Source organism: Malus sylvestris, chromosome 11 (assembly GCF_916048215.2).
Source record: "Malus sylvestris chromosome 11, drMalSylv7.2, whole genome shotgun sequence".
In the NCBI taxonomy this organism is placed as follows: domain Eukaryota; kingdom Viridiplantae; phylum Streptophyta; class Magnoliopsida; order Rosales; family Rosaceae; genus Malus; species Malus sylvestris.
The window spans coordinates 9214637-9237502 of NC_062270.1; the positions used below are offsets into that span (position 1 = coordinate 9214637).

The 22866-nt window shown below is 35.4% G+C and overlaps 1 protein-coding gene across 1 annotated transcript; it reads right to left on the reverse strand.

Moving 5' to 3' along the window:
* Window positions 1–5524: 5524 nt before the first annotated feature.
* LOC126588197 (dof zinc finger protein DOF2.4-like) lies at window positions 5525–7250 on the reverse strand. The gene is made up of 2 exons (XM_050253264.1): window positions 7056–7250; window positions 5525–6861 (listed from the first exon to the last, which is right to left on the reverse strand). Exons 1-2 carry the CDS (start codon window positions 7104–7106, stop codon window positions 5782–5784), a joined length of 1131 nt encoding a protein of 376 aa, XP_050109221.1. The 5' UTR covers window positions 7107–7250; the 3' UTR covers window positions 5525–5781.
* Between the last annotated feature and the right edge of the window lie 15616 nt (window positions 7251–22866).

The window sequence follows — 22866 nt, forward strand, 5'->3', positions numbered from 1 at the left end:
AACAACCTCACAAGAAGTAAGAACCACTACAGTGGTGATTACTCAATGGCTATCCTCAGAACCAATGGGAGGATCTCCATTCCGCCAACTTGGAGTCCTTTTTCTTAAGGACACGTGGCAACACTACAACAACTTTCTTAGAGTCCCATATCGATCATGCTCTAATATCTCTATGCTTAGATTTATACTAAGCCAACACTGTATTTTGTAAACACTACATTATTAATGAGAATTCCTAATTATGTGGTAACTCAATTTATAGTGAACCGGTACCATGTACATCTCGTGTCTACTTCCACACCTTTTATCTCTACCTATAGACACCCTTTATCTCTATACCTATCATTTCCACTTAGCGACCAAAGCACCCTTGCGAAGCTCACTTTATCATTCTTTACGTTAATTCAAAGTCCACCCTATTTTGTACATCAACATAATTGAAAGATTAAGGACCACATTATCATATAATTTGAAGAAAAAAAAAATTACCACATATCTTTCAACATTTTGCAAAGGATCATCATGAACTACAACAAGACTTATTCAGTAGCTTCATCACAGGAAACCATGCTATATTATAGAGGCAATGATGTGACAAGATACTAACATGTCCTTTATACCAAATGAAATTCAGAGAACTTTGTGCAATGGAGTATTTTATCACATACTTTTTTCCCCCTTACAATAAAACTTGAATTTAGAGCCTTTCTTTCAAGCCCCATGTCCTCTTTTTATGCTTTTTGATTTAACAAAATAGCAAACAAATCGTCATGTATGAAATATAAAATATGTGTTTAGAACCTCTTCTAATAAAGTGTAAACTAATTAATGCCTTATTGTTTTCTTGTCATATTGTATACATAAACAGATAAAGAATATGCAACATATATAAAAATATATATATCTTCAATAGTATGTAGCGTTGAATGACACGATAAATAAATTACTGAAATTGAAAAAAGAAGATTTAAACAATTGTGAAAATCAAATATAACAGCTAAAACGTTCATAGCAATGAGTGGCATTGAAGCCACAAGATAAAATAAGGGGATACTTTGGATGCGGTCCCTAATCCTTAACATTTTTTTACTAAAACCTTAATGGTATTTAAAGTTTGATCAAAGTCCCTTGACTTTGTACACCTCATTATATTACAATTAATATTTATAGTTTTATAGTTTTGACATTAATTGTTTGATATTTTATGAGATTTATAATCCTATAAATTTAAAATCCCTCATTATAATACTATTAGAAACAGTTACAATAAAAAAAATTCAAACATTTTAATTGAATAAATGGATAAAAAACTATGCAAAAATAAGAAATAATAAATGGCAAAAGAATGTATCCATAGTGTTAAAAAAATTGGTACATTTTACATAGAACAAAGTAGTACATTAATAAAGAAGAATGGGTACAAATAAAAGATTAAAAAATTATGAGTACAAATGAATTTTTAAAAAATATAGACGCTAAAAGAAATTAATACATGGGTACAAAATAAAACTAAAAAGAAAATACTACAAATTTAAAAAAATGTTGCAAATTAAAAGTGGGTACAAACTAAAAATATAAATATATGATACAAAGTTCAGGCATAAAACATAAATATATCAAATGTAATTTTTCTATCATTGATTACATATACAATGTTACGTGACGGTATACACATGAGTACAAACACAAATAAAACTTTAAAAAATATGGGCACAAAATGAAACTAATATGGGTACAAATTAAAAATGAAAAAAAAAATGGTACAAATTAAAAATAGGTACAAACTAAAAATAAAAATTTAGCCATAAATATAAATATACTAATTGTAACATTTTTAACACTAAAGGAATCTATTTAAAAATAAAAATATTTTATTATTCAAATAGTTAATGATGTTATTAATACCCAAGGATTTTGATCAAAAATTGAAAATAAATAGGATTTTAATCAATGGACTAGAAAAAAGAAGGATGTGAACCTAATTTCTCCTCAAATAATTTGGTAAAGCACATTATATAATGGAAGCTAATTAATCTTCAACAAATTACTCTGAAGTTACTCAAGTAATTTTAAATAAAACATAGAACATACCTGCAACGTGATTATAAAGATCTGAGTTTAAAATGCAAGCTAATTAAGGACGCAAGTACCACATGTGTATGTTTTTTCCATACAACGATATATTTACATTAAGGGGATGAGGGAATATATTAGTTGCAAACTCGTTATTCTTGAGATTTAAATATCTCATTTATAAGTGAAGAGGAATATTATTATACTGTGTTACTAAGTGGCACCGCATGACAAATATATGTAATGACTGTCAATTTTAGTAAAATAATGACAACGTATTTATTATGTTTAGGAGTTTGATGAGTTTAATCATAAAGGTTTTTTTAATAATAACATCGGGAGTAATGAAGAATTAGGCAATCAGAACTACACATAAGTTCGTACAACGAGGAAGACATAAAATTACCAAACTCCTCGAGAAAGATTCAAGAAAGCCAAATGGCCGACGAGAAACGGTATAAGTTATTTCTCCGTGTTCCTCCAAAAAGATGAGGGCCAAGTTAATTTTATGTATACTGTGGTTGTTTTAAGCTTATCATTATCTTTCGACTTGTAGAGAATCCGGCAAACTGTTGACCTATCCTACGCTTTTAACTGAATATATACCTACGAAGCTTAACGTTGGCAAACCTAGCAAAACTAACAACTCAAACTGAATATACAGCTGGCAGCAAGTAACTATATATTATCTAAAATATATATTGGAATGTTTTTGAGGTTTAAAGAAGAACAAATGTAAAAAGATAAAAAGAAATGCAAATTAAACCATGGCCCATTTGGAAGAAGAAGAAACGTCAGAAGGTGATAAAGAGGAATAAAGTGAAAAGGAAAAATAAAACGCAGGCCCATCCGCTTAATGGGACATGATAACTTTTTTAATGTGCCGAAAACACCATTCAGTACACTAAGTTTCATATTATAAGTAGTTAAATTTTTTTTAAGTATTTAACCACTTATATTATGATAATTAATGTACTAAACCGTTCTCTCTACACACTAAAAAATCTCTCAAGAAACACAAGCATTGAAGACTGAAGGGGGGGGGGAAAGAGAGAGAGAGAGAGAGAGTAGATTTAGCACTTATCAATGAGTGGGTCAACAAAATGAACATACATAAAAATTGAGGTCGTGGAATTCCGAGCCCTGCATGGTTTGAATTAGTCTTTGATTGCTTTGCTCTTCCAAAATGGCGTACCTCTCTCATTCCCTCATCAGGCTTCATCAACAGCAACCATTCCTCTTTTATTTCTTTGCTTTCCCTTTTGCCACCACCATATGCATAATGCATATGCACATTTTCTACTCACATTAACTGCTTTTGCAGTCTACGTCCATGGCTAATATCAAATATCGAGAGAGAGAGAGAGAGAGAGAGAGAGAGAGAGAGATAGTGAGTGAGTGTCTGCTTTAATTTTTTGTTTACCATGTACATTTTCTACTCACAATAACTGTTTTTGCAGTCTACGTCTCATGACCAATGTCAAATATCGACAGAGAGAGAGAGAGAGAGAGAGAGAGAGAGAGAGAGTGTGTGTGTGTGTCTGCTTTAGTTTTTTGCTTCTGAGCATTCTAGTTTGATTGCTTGATTGCTTTATTCGTCCACCATTGCTTGGCAGCCTTGGTTCTCACAAAAGCAAATCCTTGATGCCTCTCCTTTTCGTAAGATGACCAACCCCTTTTAGCTTACAGTACTAATATGTAATTGTTACATCGATCTCTGCAGAGATCAATATAGAGATCTAATCATACCTTGTTATATTCTAATGTGACAAAATTCTTTTATTTTCTTGATCCAATTTCAAAAGAATGTTTGGGGGGAACCATGTTTGGTTTTTAAGTAGTAAACACTAAAAAACAGTGTTTAAAAAAAAAAAGGTAGCACCCTAGTTGTGTGTCGAATTCACTATCAGTGTCGCTAATATAAAAGTAAAATATAGTTCTTTTGACCTACCCAGTTTTTAAAAAAACAAATTCTTTGACAATATTGTAGACTACTTGCTGATCACTTGGGTTTGGTTGGTTGTGAAAATTGGATACTTGCATGCATGGTTTTTAGTGGGATTTTTGGCATTTTCTGACATTTCACTTCAAAGTTGTCAAACTTTCACTTTCACCCACGTAAAACAAGTAAGTACTTCCACTGACCTTATCATTCTTATTATTATTACAAAATCATTATACATAGTACTGTCTTGTATTCATGATAATGATGCTCTCTCTCTCTCTCTCTCTCTCTCTCTCTCTCTCTCTCTCTCTCTCTCTCTCTCCTCCCATGTATCTCTCTCTCTGACGCACAAATCTAAAAATGTAGTAAGCAAGTTTCCTGCCAAGGTGAAGACTGAAAACACATTAACATTCTACTGAATTCGAATCTCATAAAAACATGAGACGAGAAGCTTTCTTGGAGTTCAAAATTTGCCACATTTAGAGGAATTGGGGAAGATGGAGGAAGTAGAGTCAGTGTCCCTCTCTCCAGTCCTGATTACACATCATTTTTCGTTCATTAAATTTTAAGAGAGAGACCACTGAAGGCGGTGCTTGGTGTTGGTGAATGACCTAAAGGCAACCCTTTTCAGAGCAGTGGTGGACTGCAGATCAATTTCCCTCATCAAATTACTTTAGTTTTTTTCTTTTTTCAACTGAAACGATTCGAAATAAGAAGAGCTGTACAAAACTGACTAAACAGAATTACAATCCTCAATTAAGATGTCTATAGTAAGATCCGGGGGATCGTCGAACCAAAAAAAAAAAGGACCTCTGCTATGATATGGGTAAGCCGATGGGTAGCACCGTTGGCTTGACGGCGAACACGGATGATAGTAGCTCCAGCGATCGAGGACAACATAGCGTTTGCATCTTCCACGATATGCCCAACACGGGACTCATTGTATGAAGAGCATTGCATACCAGCCACGATGTGGAGACAATCGCTCTCAATGATTAAATAATATATTACGCTACTCTCACCCATGTTCACACATAATTAAGGTAATAGTTAATATTAATTAAACTATAGAATCTCTACATAAATAAACTTCCTATAGTCCTCTTGATTCATGCAGATTTGGGCTAAGCCAAATTGGCTAGAGCAATGCACTTTTACTTTTGCACTTAATTTCGAATCCTCATTTATAGGATAGAATAACGCTTGTATATTAATGTATGTAGAGACAAAAACTTCAATTAGTTAATCAATTTGCAGCTTTTGATTGTTAAAGTGGTGTTCAATGAAGATTATATGAACAGATATGCATATACGGAGCTATATGTTAGTTAGATTTGTCATCCAATGACTCGAATCGCATATTGAGCTCATCGAAGCCAAAGAATCCAGTCAAATAATAGTACTTAATCTTGCAGTTTCATTTCTCATGCATACCTATGCAATTTTTACTGTAAAATGCATGTGGCTGAAAGAAGACATGAGAGATATATAACATGAAATGAAAAGTTTTCAAAGGGACTACTGATCATCTCATAGTGTTCAAATACAACCCATGATACACAAATTAAGGACCAAGTGCTTCAAACATACGTAATTAAACCCATACAGTAATACACGCGAACAAGCACAACATAAGTACTCAAATTTAAAAATAAAAACAAAATAAAATACAAAATAGAAAGCCTACCATTTCTTAATTGGATCCACCTCTAATCATCATTAATGATGGTTAGGGTTCTTGAAATTCGTTGCCGTCGACCTAGTTACAAGAGATGGCTTGTGGAAGAAGAGTTGAGCCCTGATAAATCTGTCCACGCATTCAAATTTCCACCCCAGAACTGGCTATTGTTAGTTTCAGCTAAAATAGTAGTACCCAAAGAAGGTCTTGTTAAAGTAAGACCATGATTATCTTCAGTTTTCACTGGAGGAGGCAACTGCTCAGTATTAACCCTAGAATTATTCCCAACCATTGGATCAGTTGTTGCTTGATGATCGACTCCTTGATCACCCGTTTGAAATGGGTATAAACCTGTTGATGTTGATGATTCAAACCCGGTACCGCCCAAAAATGGAATTTGCTGCAAGTTCGAATTACGCCACTGATTATTATGATCCCCTCCTAATATTCCACCACTTAAATTGTTCATATTATTGCCTCCTGCAATCTGATGAAATTGAAACCCCATATGATGTTGGTGATGATCAGTCTGTTCCTGCTGGATCTCATTGAAGTTTAATCCCATGTTCCCAGCTACTCCATAACGACCTAGACTTGGTATGGATGAGGCTAGAAATGGTAGTGATTGATGAGTACTTGGTGGTAGTTGTGACAAAAGATGAGGAGTATTGCCCATCATATGATTTGATGAGTTGTTGGTAATTGAGTTGGAACCTGTTTGGATATGATCGCCAGTGGCTACTGGAGATTTGGATCGACTGCTGCTGCTGCTGCTGTTGCTTTTAGTTTTCTTGTTTCGGCGACATCCTCCTCCAACAGGAACGCTCCTTAGGGCACCTCCTCGGGTCCAATAACGCCGACATGTCTTGCAGAAGTGGCGAGGCTGAGTGAGGCTGTAGTTATTGAAGTAGCAAAACTTGGTGTTAGTGGACTCACACCGAGGACACTTGAGCGCGGTTTCTGGTTGTGGAATCTTTGCCAGACGGGCTCGATCAGACATCGAGCTGGGTCTGATGGAGCCTGGGCCGCCACCACCACCACCAACACCACTAATACTGCCTGCACCACAGACATGAGTTAGTGACGGTGGTGGAGGGAGTGGTGGAAGTTCATGTGGATTTTCACTTCCAGCAGTAGTACCTCCTAATGGATGATGATTTGGTTGCTGCAAGATAATAAAAATCAAAAGAAACTATGAGTTAACCATAAGAAACAAATATTTCTGGTATATTCACAAAGAGATCACAAAGGAATAGGAATAATTATCTTTTTAATTTGCTTTTATTTTTGTTCTTCCCTTTTCTAGTTTGGTGAAGATAGAAGTTACAGATGGAAAATTAGAGCTAGAGAAAACATCACCTGGTGCCAATTGGGAGGATCTACATAAACTGGAATAGATGAGAAAACCATGGTGTTTGATCTTTTTTCTTCTTTTATAAAGTTTGATGGGTCTTTAGGAAATATGGTGGTGGAGAATCACACCAAGGGAATACCAGAGCAAGAAAGAAAGAAAGAGAAAAGAGAAAGCTAGCGAGGAGGAAAGCAAGGGAGAGGCTTTTGTATATTTTTGCTTTTATTCCCTCATTCTCTCTCTTTTTGTTTTATTAATATTTTTAGGGTTTTGGGTGGTCGACGAAATTTCTTCGCATTTAAGCTTTCTTTTGACGTTGTGGACGTGATTTAATTAGTGCTAAAAAGCTACTTGCTGTAATTAGGATATAAATGTAAAAGAGTCTCATATCGGTGAAAAGAAAAATATTACAACGGCTTAATTATAAAAGGTTGGGTTACTTCCTATATTGCTAATTAATTTAATAGTGAAACCCCAACTTTCTTCATGGTATAAAAGCAAGTTGGCTCACGTGTGAAGCTCAAGGCCACACGTGCTCCATGTCACCCAATTCGTGTTGTTCACATGTTCGGTTTGAAAGCTCGCCATAGTTGAGGGGGTAGGTGAGGATGTGAAGGTAAAAATATCTTAGAAGGGTTTATAAGAGATTTGACCACTCCTTATATTGTAAATTGATCTTATGATAGAACCCCTACTTTCTTTAGTTGTTATTTCTGCCTGGCCTCCTCATGCATGGAATAGAGAGAGAACGTGACACAGTAAACCAAATTACATATCACTATCTATTTATTAGCTGTACGGAATAATTTGCTTAATTCATTTACCAACACGAATTCATTAAAAACAGGCCAAAGCCTCCAGAGATACAACTGAAAGCAAAGGGGAATAGGCACAGGCACCAAAACCCTATACAATCAAAGGAAAGGAAACTAACAAGGCCAGGTGATCAGGCCACAACCTTAGAGGCGGAAGGTATCCTTTACCAACATGACTAATTTTCAATATTGTTACCCTTGGTCCTGGTTTAGGGAGTGGGATATTAATCATAAACTGGTCTTGGCCTGTGTATGTATATAATTAATTTATTGTTCTCAGAACTACTTAAAAGTAATAAACTGATTGAGTGCACTTTGAGATAGTATCATAGGAAAGTAGTTAGTATATGCATGCTTGAGTAACGCCAAAATGTATATAACTTAAAAAGTGCTAATTATCACCCAAGGGTTAGCTCATATAGTAAGCGTCTGGATAAATGAGTTAAAATTAGCTTAGATAAAAGGGTTTTTTTTTTTGTCACATTGAAGGATTTCGAACCCTAAATCATAAATTAAAAGTTATGATTCCCTTCCATAGAAGGGTATGGTTCCCTTCCATTCTTGAAAAGAAAAGAACCCTTGGCATTTGATGTGTTTGGTTCCTGTTAACATAGTGCTTCCAAATAAACTCAAATAATTTTGGTAATGTTAGGGTGAAATAGACAAATATACTTCTTTGTGGTGAATCACAATGCAAGTAAGAAGGATAGATCATAGTGGTATTCACATATCCATTTTCACTTCCTACACACCGTTGTTAATTTTTTCCATTAATCTTCTTCAATTCATTTGATTTGACGGCCGAAAATTGAAAAGAGTATGTGAAAAGTAAAAATAAATATATAGCCAAGTAAGAATTATGCACCGCAAAGAGCATTATAGGCGGTTCTAAGAGAATCATATGAGCTAATGTCACATCCCAGACCAGGCCCCACCACATCCCGGGCTCGACTCTGCCGTAGCACGATTTGTCAGCTTTAGGCCCCGACCACGGCCTCACGGTTTTTTTTTTTCCGGGAACTCACACGAGAACTTCCCAGCGGGTCACCCATCATGGGATTACTCTTGTGCAAACTCGCTTAACTTTGGAGTTCCGATGGAATCGGAAGCCAGTGAGCTCCCAAAAGGCCTCGTGCTAGGTAGAGAAAGAGATGAGAATAAACATATAAGGCTTACAAAATCCACTCCCTTGGGTGATGTGGGATGTTACAGTTAATAAGTGATATACTTACACTAACAAGAAGAATTTTGGAACTCGCATGGTAGCGAAATCCCACATAAAGGGAAAGAAATTTTTACTGTTTTAAATTCTTAACCAAGAAGGAAGAGTTGATTATACAGTGACTATCAAAAAAGTAAGACTTGGAGATGGATGCTAATTAATTAATCCTGTGAACCATATGCTAACCTAGGTTATTATATGCTAAAGATGTATACAAAACAAAAGGTGGGAATTTTATCCACTTGGTTTTTCCTTTTTCTTGTGTAGCTTTGCTAAAAAAAAAATTATAGTTCTTAATTATTATGACATGCTAAATTACTGTGATAGATAGGACTCCTAAGTAGTCAATTACGGCAGATCAATAAAGAAAATATCTGTAACATGCCCCGAATTTTATCCACCTTTATGTCCCTTTTTAGCTTCACAAAATCTTCAGCTTGTCTCACAACTTTAGTGCCTAACTCATAATTCAAATAAAACAGAAAAGAGAACACCAGAGTATATATAATTAATTTGTCATTTATATATGTTATTTCAGCAAACTAAGAACTAAGGATTAGGAAGCTAGAGTTTCGACCTTTATTTCTTTCTTTTGCTTCTCTTTTTCTGTTAAATCACCTGTTTTTTTTCTTTCAGAAAGAGACCCATATGGTGTTGTAGGTCGAAAAAACCAAAGAACTATCTTTTGGCTGTGGGGCTGCACCATAATGGACGATACTGAGCCACATAAAAGCTTATTAAGCTTCGTCTATAAGGAATCTTCTTTACTGATCACAGTCAGTACGTAGTATACATATATAAGTTAATTCGAAGACCATACGTTGTTTACGTAACATGGAAATAATGTAAGCTCTAAATTTTCTACTGTTACGGTTCACAATATTTACAAATATGATCATCTGTAGAGTATATTGTCAATCGTATATATGACGAATATTGATATATAGCACATATATCCGTAAACTTTGGATACGTACGTACTATATGGTCCATCCGCCCATGTCCTGATGTCTATGATACATACTTCTCGCTCTTTCCTCATTTTTGATACAGCTTGCTTTCTTTATGAAAGAAACATTGCAACATGCTTCAAACTCATTTTTAATTATATGGCCCTTTTTTTTAAGGGACGATCCATGATGATTAAGAAGATGAAGGGTTTCGATTATAAAATTTATACTATGAAAATACATTACTCGTAGAAAATGAGTTTTGTGGCAATAGTAGGAAAAGTTATTTGTGCAACAGATGTTTGTGTGACAAAGCAAAATCCGTCGCGCAAGTGCGATTGGCGCAACGAAACAATAGCTTCGTCACACAAGATTGCTGCTACTTTGTGCGATGAAGAACTTTGTCGCGCAATATAGTTTGCATGACCAAAAAAAAAACTTGTCACTCAAAATCAATAAGAAAACCGCGGGTAATTTTTTTTGGAGCAAAAAAAAATGCAGTTCAGCAGTTTGATGAACCACCTCCAGCAACAACCTCCTAGCCCCCCGTCGTAGCAGTTATGACCTCCCAGCCCCCCAACGTAGCAGCAACACCACGAGCAGGCGATTGTGATGTGGACGACTACATATTCTAGTTTTTTTTTTTTTTTAATTGTTTTCAAATTTTAAAATATTTCTTTCCGTTGTATGTATGACACACCCTAACCCAAAGACTAGGACGTGCTGGCCGTCACGTGAGTGTGACGTAACCATAACGCAAGCGGAAACGATTTAATAATAAAATACGAGTCAACGAAAACCACTAATTGCAGTTATTTACAACCTAGCATTCTATGTGCATAAGAGTGTACTAAACACACATAAACAGAGCATAAGCGTCTAGGTGCAGTCAAGTAGGACCATAACTATTTTACAACACCCTCGGGTGAATCCTACATTTATTTAGTCTGTCAGAACGCCGAAGCAGTCCTCGTAGGCCACCAACGCCTCAACTATCAACTAGAACCTGGAGGGGCGAAAAACAGAAAACGTGAGTGGGCGAAAATAAGCTTTTCCAAATCATTTCATAAATCCACAATTATAACCCCTTTTTGGAAAACCTGTATACTTTCCCAGAAAAATAGTATATAGCATATATATCTCAACTGTCTCAATCATCAATCTTATATCAGATTCAATAAAGAATGTACCATGCCAATTTCAACAGTGTAGTATGAATGCATTAACATAATATAATCAGGTAAAAGAAATAATCAATCGGATGCCCTCTAATAGCCCTGAACGATTGAACCTAGAGCTCAACATCTATCAATCTCACTCTGCCGGAGTCACTCCGCGTGACCTGTCCGGCCTTCTGCACATAAGTCGGAACCACCTAATGTAGTCTGAACGACTCATGGTAATATTCGCTCTAGTGCTTCTCTCATCAATCATCTGTATACAATAACCTAAGGTCACCCACCAGTCATAATCTCACTAACACTCTACGACTGGCCCGTCGTACCCACTCCGCGTGGACTGTACGACCAGCATCTACTTGGATCCAAGGCGAGCGTGCGATGCGGTGAATACTATAAGCACTAAACCATGGTGCAGGATATGAGCTCAATATATCATCATCATCATCATATTTCATTTTAATATACTTTTCATTTAAATTTGATTTCTGGGGAAATCGAGTATATAGGTATATATAAAAACAAATGCCCACTCACTGGTATGTCGCCGGGTCGTAACCCCCTTGACGCCCCTGGATGTGCTCGTCCTCGTTAAAAGTTCCACCTAGAAGTGAAATAACTTAAAACAATCATTTAACGCACATTTAACGCACCTAAACCAAACTAGGTAATTAATTCTTCATACGATGCTCAAATTGGGTATATGAATATACCACAGTGACCTACACAACCTCAGGATCATCCCCAAATTTTTAAAATAATTTTTGGAGTCCTCACGCGCCTCCACGCGCTTGACGTGGCACGGACCTACGCGCGGCCCACGCGCGGCCACGTGACATGCACACTGACGGCTACAGTGAACGGGGTTAGGGAATATTCCGTCAAATCCTAGCATATTCCGTTAAAAACTAACGGTTTCCGTTAAAGTTAACTAACGGCGTCGGAATATTCCGTCAAACTTAACGGAAGATTCCCTGTCTTCTCCGGCGAGTCACCGGTCGCCGGCGACTGTTCGCCGGTTTCTGGAAAATTTTCAAATCCACTATTCTCCTTCGTTTTTCAACCAATTTCTTCGCATTTTATACAAAAATGAAGCATTTAACAAGTACTATCACGTTGGAAGGGTTTTAGGGCCTAAAAACTACTAGATCATACCTTCCAAAATCTTCCAAATTCGGCCAAACGTCGAACTGGGTCACTTCGACGTCCAAACTTTCCAAACTTCACACCCCGAGCTTCGTGGGAACCTCCTAGAGCTCCCTATGATCTTAGTTTGGCCTAAAAATCAACAAACACAAAGTTCATGAATAGTGTCATTTCACGGGCTTGAGTTTTCTACGTGAAATCGTGGGAAATCTTACCTGAAAACAATACCAATGTGTTCGTATGGTCCTCACAAACACGATGCTACCTTCCTCAACCTTAACTTGTGAAGTTTTCAAGGTCTTGGGTGTTTGTCCGAGAGTTTGAGAGAGAATGAGGGAGTGTGAGAGTGACTGAGGGAAAGATGAGGAAGAGAGAGAGAAGGAGACATGGATCCAGAATTGAGGGAATGATTTAGGGGGTAGGGTCCCACCTAAAGTCCAACACAGATAATTTAACACATACTAATAACAATTCTAATCCCTAGTTTAGGATCTTAGTGTAAAACAAATACCAAATTTACGCACCTTAATCCCGTTTAAGGGCGTTTCTGTAATTTCACGTCGTCGGAAATTGAAATTCCGGGACGGGCTGTGACAATGTACATTTTCAATAATTTTTTTAATTCAATATTCTTCTTTACATTTTTTGTTTTTAATTTCATTAAATTAATTTATACAAAAAACAATATTATCAACATTTAAAAGGAAAAAATAAATAAAAATTATTTAAAAAATAATAATTTTAAAATCTGATTGCGACGGCCTTATGTCTGTCGAGCAAAGGTTTGGGGGTCGAACCCAAGTTTCGTCGCTCGGAGTATCACGCACAACGAACACTCATTCGTCGCTCTTAGTTTCGCTCAACAACCACCAGATCCGTCGCGCAACATTCATTTTGCACGACAAAGCACTTTTCTTCGTTGCGTAATGTCTGACATCACAAGCTTTGCGCGACGTCTTCTTCGCCGCCCAATGTTTACGACAACCGTATTTGCCTTTGCACGATAGATGTCTCTTTGTCACCCAAGCAGTCATGCTTAGTAGTGTGGACTTCCATATGAAATACAAGTATTATCCAAAGGGTATTTATTTTTCATACTAAATGCATACACATCATAAAGTTAAGCATTATAATTTGAAACGAACAATTATTTACAAGGAGGGTTAATGAAATGGTTGCATGCATCATAAACTAAGGAAAGATTTTAATTAAGTGACATAATTTAGAAATAGCATGTCTATAAGGGATAAATTTCATTCAAGTAAGAGAAGATACAGAGCTAGCATCTGACTGAATTATAGTGAGAGAGCCAGAGTATCCTTCCTCCGTCGAGACCTAAATACTATCAGAACTCAATGAATATGTAGTTGACTTGGGTACATTATTACAATTCTAGGACTAAAACTAAATAAAATAAAAAATAAATTAGACGCTAAATTAGACAAAATAGTTGAAAGCTGTTTTGCTTCACTATGTTGATGACATAATTCTTACATGGAATAATGAGAAATCAATTCAAGCTATTAATTATGTCTAAACTTTCAACTGAATTTCATATGAAGGATTTAGGGTGTTGAGAGTGAATCTCACATCAGGAAAAAAAATGACTTTGCATGTGCTTATAAGTAATTAGGCTACTCTCCATATTACCCATTATGATGGAACCTCAACTTTCTTTATAGTGTCAGAGCATGTTATCCCACGTGTAAAGCCTAAAGGTTGCACGTAGTCTATGTCACCCAATTGTGTTGTTCATGCGTCAAACTTGAAAATTCATCACATGCGAGGAGGCGTGTTGAGATTGAGAGTGAATCTCACATCGGAAAAAGAATGGGTCTTGCATGTGCTTATGAATAGTTGGGTTACTCCACATATTGCCAATTGAGTTTTTGGTGGACCTCAACTTTCTTCATAGGGGATCTGCACTATTTTTAGGTTTGTAAATTGCTATCAAAAATCAGGGTTATTTGTTCATCAGTCTAAGCATGCTTCTGACATTCTTCGCAAGGCACAAATATTTAATTGCAAACCTTGTACAACTCCTTGTCATCCTCATCAGAAACTCCTCAAGAATCGTAGTCCCATATTCTCAGATCCTTCTTATTATCTAAGAACAGTGGGAGCTCTTCAATATTTGACTTTTACTCTGTTTGACATAGCCTATTCAGTTAATCTGAGTTTGTTAATTTATGCATGCTCTATTAGAATTACATTATATTGCAGTTAAAAGGATACTATATCTTTAGGGCACTATTATGGTATATTAGTTTTACTCTTGGTACTTTGGATTTAAAAAGCCTTTTCAGATAATGATTTGGCAGGGGATCCAAATGATAGAAGACCAACTTCAGGTTGCGTTATTTTGTTGGATTTGAATCCTATCTCATGGAGCTCAACGAACAACATGTCGTTTCTAGGTCTTCTACATAGGCTGAATATAGGGTGCCATGCTCACTGCTTGCATATTTTACTGCCTTATTCTTCTGTATTGCATTGTGACAATGTCTTGGCTACGGCTTTAGCAACTAATTCAGTCTTATAATCAAAGGCTAAACACATTGAAATTAACTGTCATTTTGCGAGAGGACGTGTTCAACAAGGTTCTTTACAGTAGTAGTTTGTTTCTTCTTCGGATTAATAATATGGTCTCTATTATCCTCAGCTTTCTTTTCATTGTAAAAATCTCATGCTTGGTTAATAAAATGTCTCAGTTCATAGATTAATGAACATTGTTATCAATTTTTCATACCATTATAAATTAAAAAAAAAACTCTTGTGTTCTAGTATTTTAATGAAATTACTATTTATTATTTTAATTGGATACTAAGATATAAAGTACTTAGAAAACTAAAATAACTCCTATTTTGATTCTTTATATACTGAATTTTTTAGGGGAGAACTCGGCTAAGCCACACAACACAATGGACAATCTCGAATTCGTCATCCACGAAATTCGAACCTAAGATCTCTCACTTCCAAGTGAAGAAGAATACAACCAGACTGTAGTACGGGTACACAATGGGCAACTTAATTTGGTATCGAATTCGTCATCCATGAGATTTGAACCTAAGACCTCTCACTTCCAAATGAAGAGGAATAGCACTAGACCGTACTGAGTTGTAGATATTTTTGTTTTTAACCAATTAACAATACGTAAGCTGCAAAGGTAGCGTGCCCACCATAAAGCCTGCAGGGAAGCTAGCACAAACAAGTTTTACAAACTCTCTACTAAGATATATATGTCGGAATTGCATCTATGCATTACAACTTTTTTCACCAAAAGAAGTCGTTAATGATAGTAAAAACGAACATACAACATCATGTTAAACGTGTCTCTTAGAACATTCAAGAGACTATACATGTTAAAAGAACATCATAACCCTACAATTATAAACACATCAAAAATACAATTTAATTCTTCAATCATGGAGGACCCTTAGTCCTAAACCCTAAACCCTAGTCACGAGGACTAAAACATGGCAAGCTTGAGAACTTCATAGAGGATCTACGAGGAAAATACTACACCAATCTCTAATAATTTTGCAATCGTTTGCAAAGAATATGAGAGTCGAGTTTCCTTCGCAAGCGCACAAAACAAAAACACCACCACCTCAAACATCTCATTGAACTTGTAATTATGCGTTAAATCTAGAACATGCTCCAATCAAGTTCAAACAACTTCTACTCGGATCAAAATTCTAACAAATAAGGTTTCATTTACCTATATATATAAATTTCACAAACTCACTACTAAGAGATAGATGTCGAACTTGCATCCGTGCGTTAAACCTATAACATGTCTTTGGAACATGCTCCAACCAGTGAAAACAACCTCCACTTGATCAAAATTCTAGGGGACTGTACGGTTTCATATATATATATATATATATATATATATATATATATATAATCACAAAACAAATGAGAACTTTTTCTTCCACGGAAAACCAATGCCATTTGGGTTTTCCAAGGGATACCAAAAGAAAAAAAAAGGTTCAGATAAATGTTAAATCTCCAAAAGCATATAGAAAAATTTAAGATGAGCTTCTCTCAAAGTTGGATCCCATGGCTCATAATAATGGACAAAAGTTAGGCAGTGGGGGGTCTTCTTGTACGTCTCCTGAAATTAAGAGAGCATCGGCTGGTGGCGCCCCCATTGTCCAATCATGTAGCAACAGGTAGGACCATCGACGTCAATCTTTTTCAGCAGATGCCTGTGGTCGGAATGAATTGGATCCTCTTCGAGGCAAATTCTCGGAGTCCTTCTAACCCAATAATACGGGCAGTTGAATTTTGATTCAACGGCTACAAACAGGAAGATCCCTTTAAAAGTTATAATAATTGTAGCCGTTAGATTAAAATCCAACTGCCCGTGTTTGTGGGTCAAGAGGATCCCAAGGCTTTGCCTCAGAGAGCATCCAATTCCTGGTCGGAAAACCTTATTGCCACGTAATCCACTGATTAGTTCTTAACCTAGAATCCGGATCCTCTTTGTAAGGATCATGTAGATTCGTGAATCGTGTCTGTTCATTGTACATCGTGAGGTCATAAATCATTTTAAATATTTTTATTTAAATTAAATACAAACAGTACCTAACAAAAACTGACAGCACGATATATGATGTATGGACACAATTCATAAATTCTTAGGATCCTCACCAAAAGGATCCGGAGAGGAACCTGTTGGCTTAACCTAAACGCGTCTGAATATATATTCATTACTTCTTGCTTAAAAATTTCTTTTATTCTTGTTTTTCATGGGCCATGTGTATTACGTTTTGACTTCACCGTTTTTTTTTTTTTTTGGTCAATAGTTTGAGATTTAGAGTTTAAATACTAAGCAGGGAATAACTTTCATGCGGGAGAGGCATCTTTCAACCTTTCAATTTGATTCTCACGCATGTATTCTAATTAGACCTCACATAGTCGGCAATGGCCATGAAAATAAATGTCATTTAAGTTGTACTTTACGTGATGATTTTTTAGAGTACTAATAACATCTTTTAATTTTAATTAGAATTTGAATGTTGCAAACATTCAAGGGTGGAGCTAGCTATAGACTCCATGAGTTATAGCCTAGTGCAATTCTTGGTAAATTAGAAATTACTATTGAGATTTAGCCTAAATTTGTTAAAAATAAATTTTAGCCCATCCTAATTAAATCTAATTTACACTCCATACTTCAAGACAAAAAAAACATCAACCCACTCAAGTATAAATTCTTAGCTTGTTCTTCAAAAACAAAAACAAAAACAAAAAAAAATCTTAGCTCTACCCTTGTAAACATTGACATAAACGATGTCCTTTGAAACTTACTAATTTAACATAACATCAGTTTGATCCAGTTGATCAAAACCACACATGTTCATAATAATTCGTGATCATGTGATGAAGACTCAGCAATATATGTTTTCAATAACATATTTCTTATTCCCCATCTTTTGTTTGCAATAGTTCCATTTAAGGAAGTAAAACTAGGAAATTTACCGACACTCTTAAATGAATGTGGATCCTACCATTATATGTGAATGTTATTTATATTAAAGAGTGTCACTTTTATGTACTTAAATAACAATGCTCGTTACTTTATAACTATTATATTTTTGCAATAACAAGGTTTTGATTTTAATTTTAGTTACTTTAACTAACATTTATTAAGTTGTACTTTATACGAAGATGGACGTCTATGCATGATTACCTCATAATCTTTTTGTTTGGACACCATTTAATATTGCATGCAAATCTTCGTGCTTCCTGCTGCCGATATTATCTTTGAAATGATCAACGTGCAGGAAGATTCCAGTTGTTTATAAATCGATCCGAATCGAAAATCCTGAATTATGGTTGGTTAGTGGTGTTGGAATCTAATTCTCTCCATGAATTTTTCAGAGTACGGCCTTTTCGCTCATTTCCATGCCAAAAGCTACACATTCTACTTGTGGAGAGATTATATTAGTTGGAAAAAGGAAGCAAAATTGCAGCCTTAACATAGTCACTTGTCCATTTGATCCCTCTCTCTCATACATCCCCACAGGGGCTAACCTCTTTGCGCGTAGACAGATATGTACGTGGACCACAATGACCAGTGCACTTTCGAGATCGAGAGAGAGAGATATATATATATATATATATATATATATATATATATATATATTTATTTATTTATTTATTTATATATATATCTGTGTGTGTGTGCGCGCGCGTGAGTAAACTTAAACTATAATAAATGAGAAACGAATGGTTTCATGGCTGGACCTAATTGCCAACTTTTTTTGTTACGAACCCTGCATGGATCAAGCATTATGTGGGGGTCAACTAAAAAAGCAAGGTTCTTCGAATCTCCATCCAATCTTAGTGAGAGATGATATTCGTACCATTTCTCTATCATGCCTATAGTTTGTAACAAGTGGCTGCGTGTGCTTATTGATCATAGAGGGCAACAAGAGTCAGAAATTGGCTAGCTAGGGCACTTCTAAACTAGCTAGATACGCGCACCACATAAGTTCAAATCTTTAAATTGAACTAATAATAATTGGATATAAGTCTGAAAAACATATGGAAAACATATATTTGTAAGGACAGTTAGCTCCTAAGTAAGTATAGTAATTACTTACACTACCCTTTAAAAAAAGGTATCGGTATCTTTGATTTGAACGATAATTATGTAATACAATCTTGTCCATGCATAACAACTTATCTTGACAGAGTAATAGCATGTCCATAACATAAACACCAATCTTGTTAACTTGCTCTTTATGCTGAGAAAAAAACCTTAGTTGATAGAGAGAAAAAATAGAAAAATTCCTTTGTCAACGGCCCCTACCTTTGGTTTTGGGATCGGTCGCAATCCCTCTTGGTTTCTTCCCTCTCTTTGCCTCCATATTCTTCCTATCTTCTAACTACTCTCTTCTTCTAGTTGTGATTACTCTTTTGCTTTGATTAGAAGAATATTTGTGGTCGTGGTTGTGGTTGCTCTTTATTTGTCAAGAAGAGCCTTTGTAGTGTGACTAGTGTCTATGGCATACTACTCAAACTCTAAGTTTTGAGCAGAGGTTGGCTGAGTTGGTGATCTTTGTGTTTCTTGTGGTTTTGTACACATAGATAAGGACTATGAGGAGGAATTTAAACGTTTGTTGGGGTTAACTCATAGCAATGTTTTTTCTTTCTTTCAAAGAATGCAAGATCATCAAAGGGTAGTGCGGGCATGAGTGTTAATATTCTTGTTGGTTGGTTGTGGATATCCTTTTGGTTAAGGAATTGTATCGTATTCTTGATAATTTGTAGTTATGAAGTTGTGGTGTTTTTTTTAAGTGTGTGACCTCTTGGTTAATGTTTGGCATGTCTGCCCTACATGCGTTATTGATCGTTCTTATTAAAATTTCACTTGATCTTAAAAATTATAACGTTATCATTATTATATAGGGTGGTGATATCCACACACTCATTTTTACCTTTCACATAGTCCTCTCAATTGTCGCCCGTTAGATCGAATGAGTTGAAGATGATTAAATAACATAAATTAACAGGGGGTGTGTGAATAACACCACTCTCTCTCTCTCTCGCATGTTAGATCGAATGAGTTGAAGATGATCAAATGACATATATGTGTGTATGTATGTATATGTATGTAACCTTGCACTATAAACTTGACAATTATAAAATAAATTATGTAATCTTGCTTTTCGTTTTCCTATTTACATATTCGTGTCATTTAATTGTATTAGATTTTGTGAGCGATAACATATGTCTGCTCCATAATTTATGTGAGTGTGTGTATATACAAATGTGACCGGAATAAAAAATTTATTGATCAGATCATATACAACTTAGTCCATCTTCAATGCAAGACTGAAACTCAAATCTGAGCTTTATCTAAGATTCAAACATATTGTTTGGGCATAAATAAAAATAAGGAAAACTAATGAAAAAGGCTTGAAAACTTTGAGTTTTAATGATAAGGACAAAATAGTAAAGTGAATAGTACTAGGATTCACTTTTTAGTGTAAAAATGTGGTTTTTCGTTAAACTGAATAGGACCGAGAGCTTTTCATTAAAGTTCCCATAAAAATAAGGTTTGCTATGAGATCAAATTAGTTTTTATTTACGCAAAAGTTGCACGAATCAAGCCCATCAACTTTAAAGCCTAATTTGAAATCCTATCTCAAGGTTCGGACGATCACCTCACTCCATCCCAACTTGTCTGAGGGCTCAGACAAGATTCTCGTTGAGGAACGTTTACACGCAGACAACCAAACTCAAGAATATCTCACCTCCTTAAATGCCTATACGCGCGCATCATCTGACACGCTTATGTTACTATCGTGATCGTGCAAACCACCACAAAGCACAGTTGAAAACCACTAACCAGGAATTAGAGTCACTGTCAGTGCCAAATGACATATTTACCCCTACTCCAACTCAGCAATATGATCGAAGTCACTCCTTCTCCATTGCCTATAAATAGAACCAAAGGCCTTCAAGCAAAAAACCTTTGTCAAAATTCAATCTTTACAACTAAACAACAACTTGAGTGATTCTTCAATCAACCCAACTGCTTTTTGCTACAAACCTAATTGCTTTTTAGTAAACCACTAGCTCCTTAGCTACAATCTTAAAAGCCTTCGAAGCAAACGATGCCTATGATCCCTGAGTTCTAAAACTTTTACAACTCTGCCACCACATGGTATGCTTCGATTGATTTGTCATTCCAACCATCCTGATGTCTTTTCTAAGGCTTAGATTTTACTTTTATAAACACTTGTAATCTTCACTTCATGAATTCTCATGAAATGATTACATTTTGTTTTTCGCTTTAATTTTCATTTCACTTTCATTTACTTTTTAGGCAAGCATACACAAAATTACACTAGATTTTAAGTCTTCGTCCACTCAAGGCACATAAAAGACTTAACCAAACCAACGTCTCACTCGGTGCACAATCACTTGGTTAAGAAGTCCAATTTACGCACAACTTTCCCACTCACGTAAAACACAAACACTTTATGTTGATAGCCTCCAACAATGGCACGCCTCTCTTTCACTCGTGTCACCTTGTGGCACCGAGATTAAAAACAACATAAATGTAGCAAAGTCTTTTGATAATTGCACGGGATGACACGAGTGAAAAAGAGGCATGACAATGTTGAAGGCATGACATGTATATGTGTTGGTGTTAAAATTCATCAGATGGATTGAGTCTTTTAGGAGTGGAATTCCTCTTAGAGAAGCAACATAACTGTAGCAAAGTCTTTTGATAATTGCACGTGCAACTCTGACAGCAAATGGATAGATAGATGCTACTACATAATCCGCGAAGTACCAATATTAGTTGGCTGGTTTGCTTTATAGACTAGCTAGCTAGGAGCCTAGGACGCGTGGTTAGCCTAGCCATAGGAGAAAATAACTAGGGATTTAGGCCATCCGGATTCAAATCGTGGCAATCCTAGGGATTTCACATATTAGCCATTTATTATGCATTATACGATCAGAAATTATTTGATTTTTTTTATTTAAAATTAAATATAAATAGTATCTAATAAAAATTAATTGCACAGTATACGATAAATAATTAAAATGCGAAAATTTTTAAAATTCTCACAAAGTGAATTTGGAGAAAATCCTTTACCAATAACTAGCACAACCGCAAAGCTACTGCTGAACTGACCGCTGCTGTGGGAGTGAACAAATCTGCTACCAAAGATTAAAGCAGCTCTTCTTCATGCATGCATCAGCACAGCTTTAATCTGATCAAAAGAATGATCTGACTGATCACCTATCACAGCTTCACAACACATGAGGATCGACCAAACATATATAGCTCCAGAAAAAAAAAAAAATATATATATATATATATATATATATATAAACATATATATATATATATATATATATATATATCTATATGTGTGTGTCTCTGTACGACGACAAAAATAATAAAATTTGAGATAAGGTTGGCTGGTTTGGTATTGCTGTACTTTGAAAAAAAAAACTATTTTTGATGTGCTGTAAGAATAAGCTTATTTTTACTGCTTTATGTTTTCAGATTTTTTTTCACTCAAAACTGTGAAAATAAAGTGTTTTTAAGTGTTTACCAAACATTTTTTTGAGCTCAACTTTTTTTATACCCACTTTTTATAAAAGCACCGTAATACTAAACCAGTACTTAGTCTAGCCAAGACTGCATGCTGAGATTAGCTAGGGTCCGGAAGACATAATAACATTGTAGAAACTAAAGTTTTTTTCAGTTCTTTATCCTTCGACTAAGCTGTATTTTAGATCATTGCTGATCTTCAGCTTGCCATTAGGTTGACGTATATCGTTACACTTTTCAATCTTTATTAGAAATTTAAGATGATTATTGATTAGGAATTCATTCAGTTTTTAAGATAAGCGAAGTTAATTCACTTTAGTGTAGTAAAAGGCAGAAAACAACTATTTACTGTTATACTTATAAAATAGTTTTTTTCTTTAAAGGGATTGTACCGGTAGTTATACGCATTTATATTTGT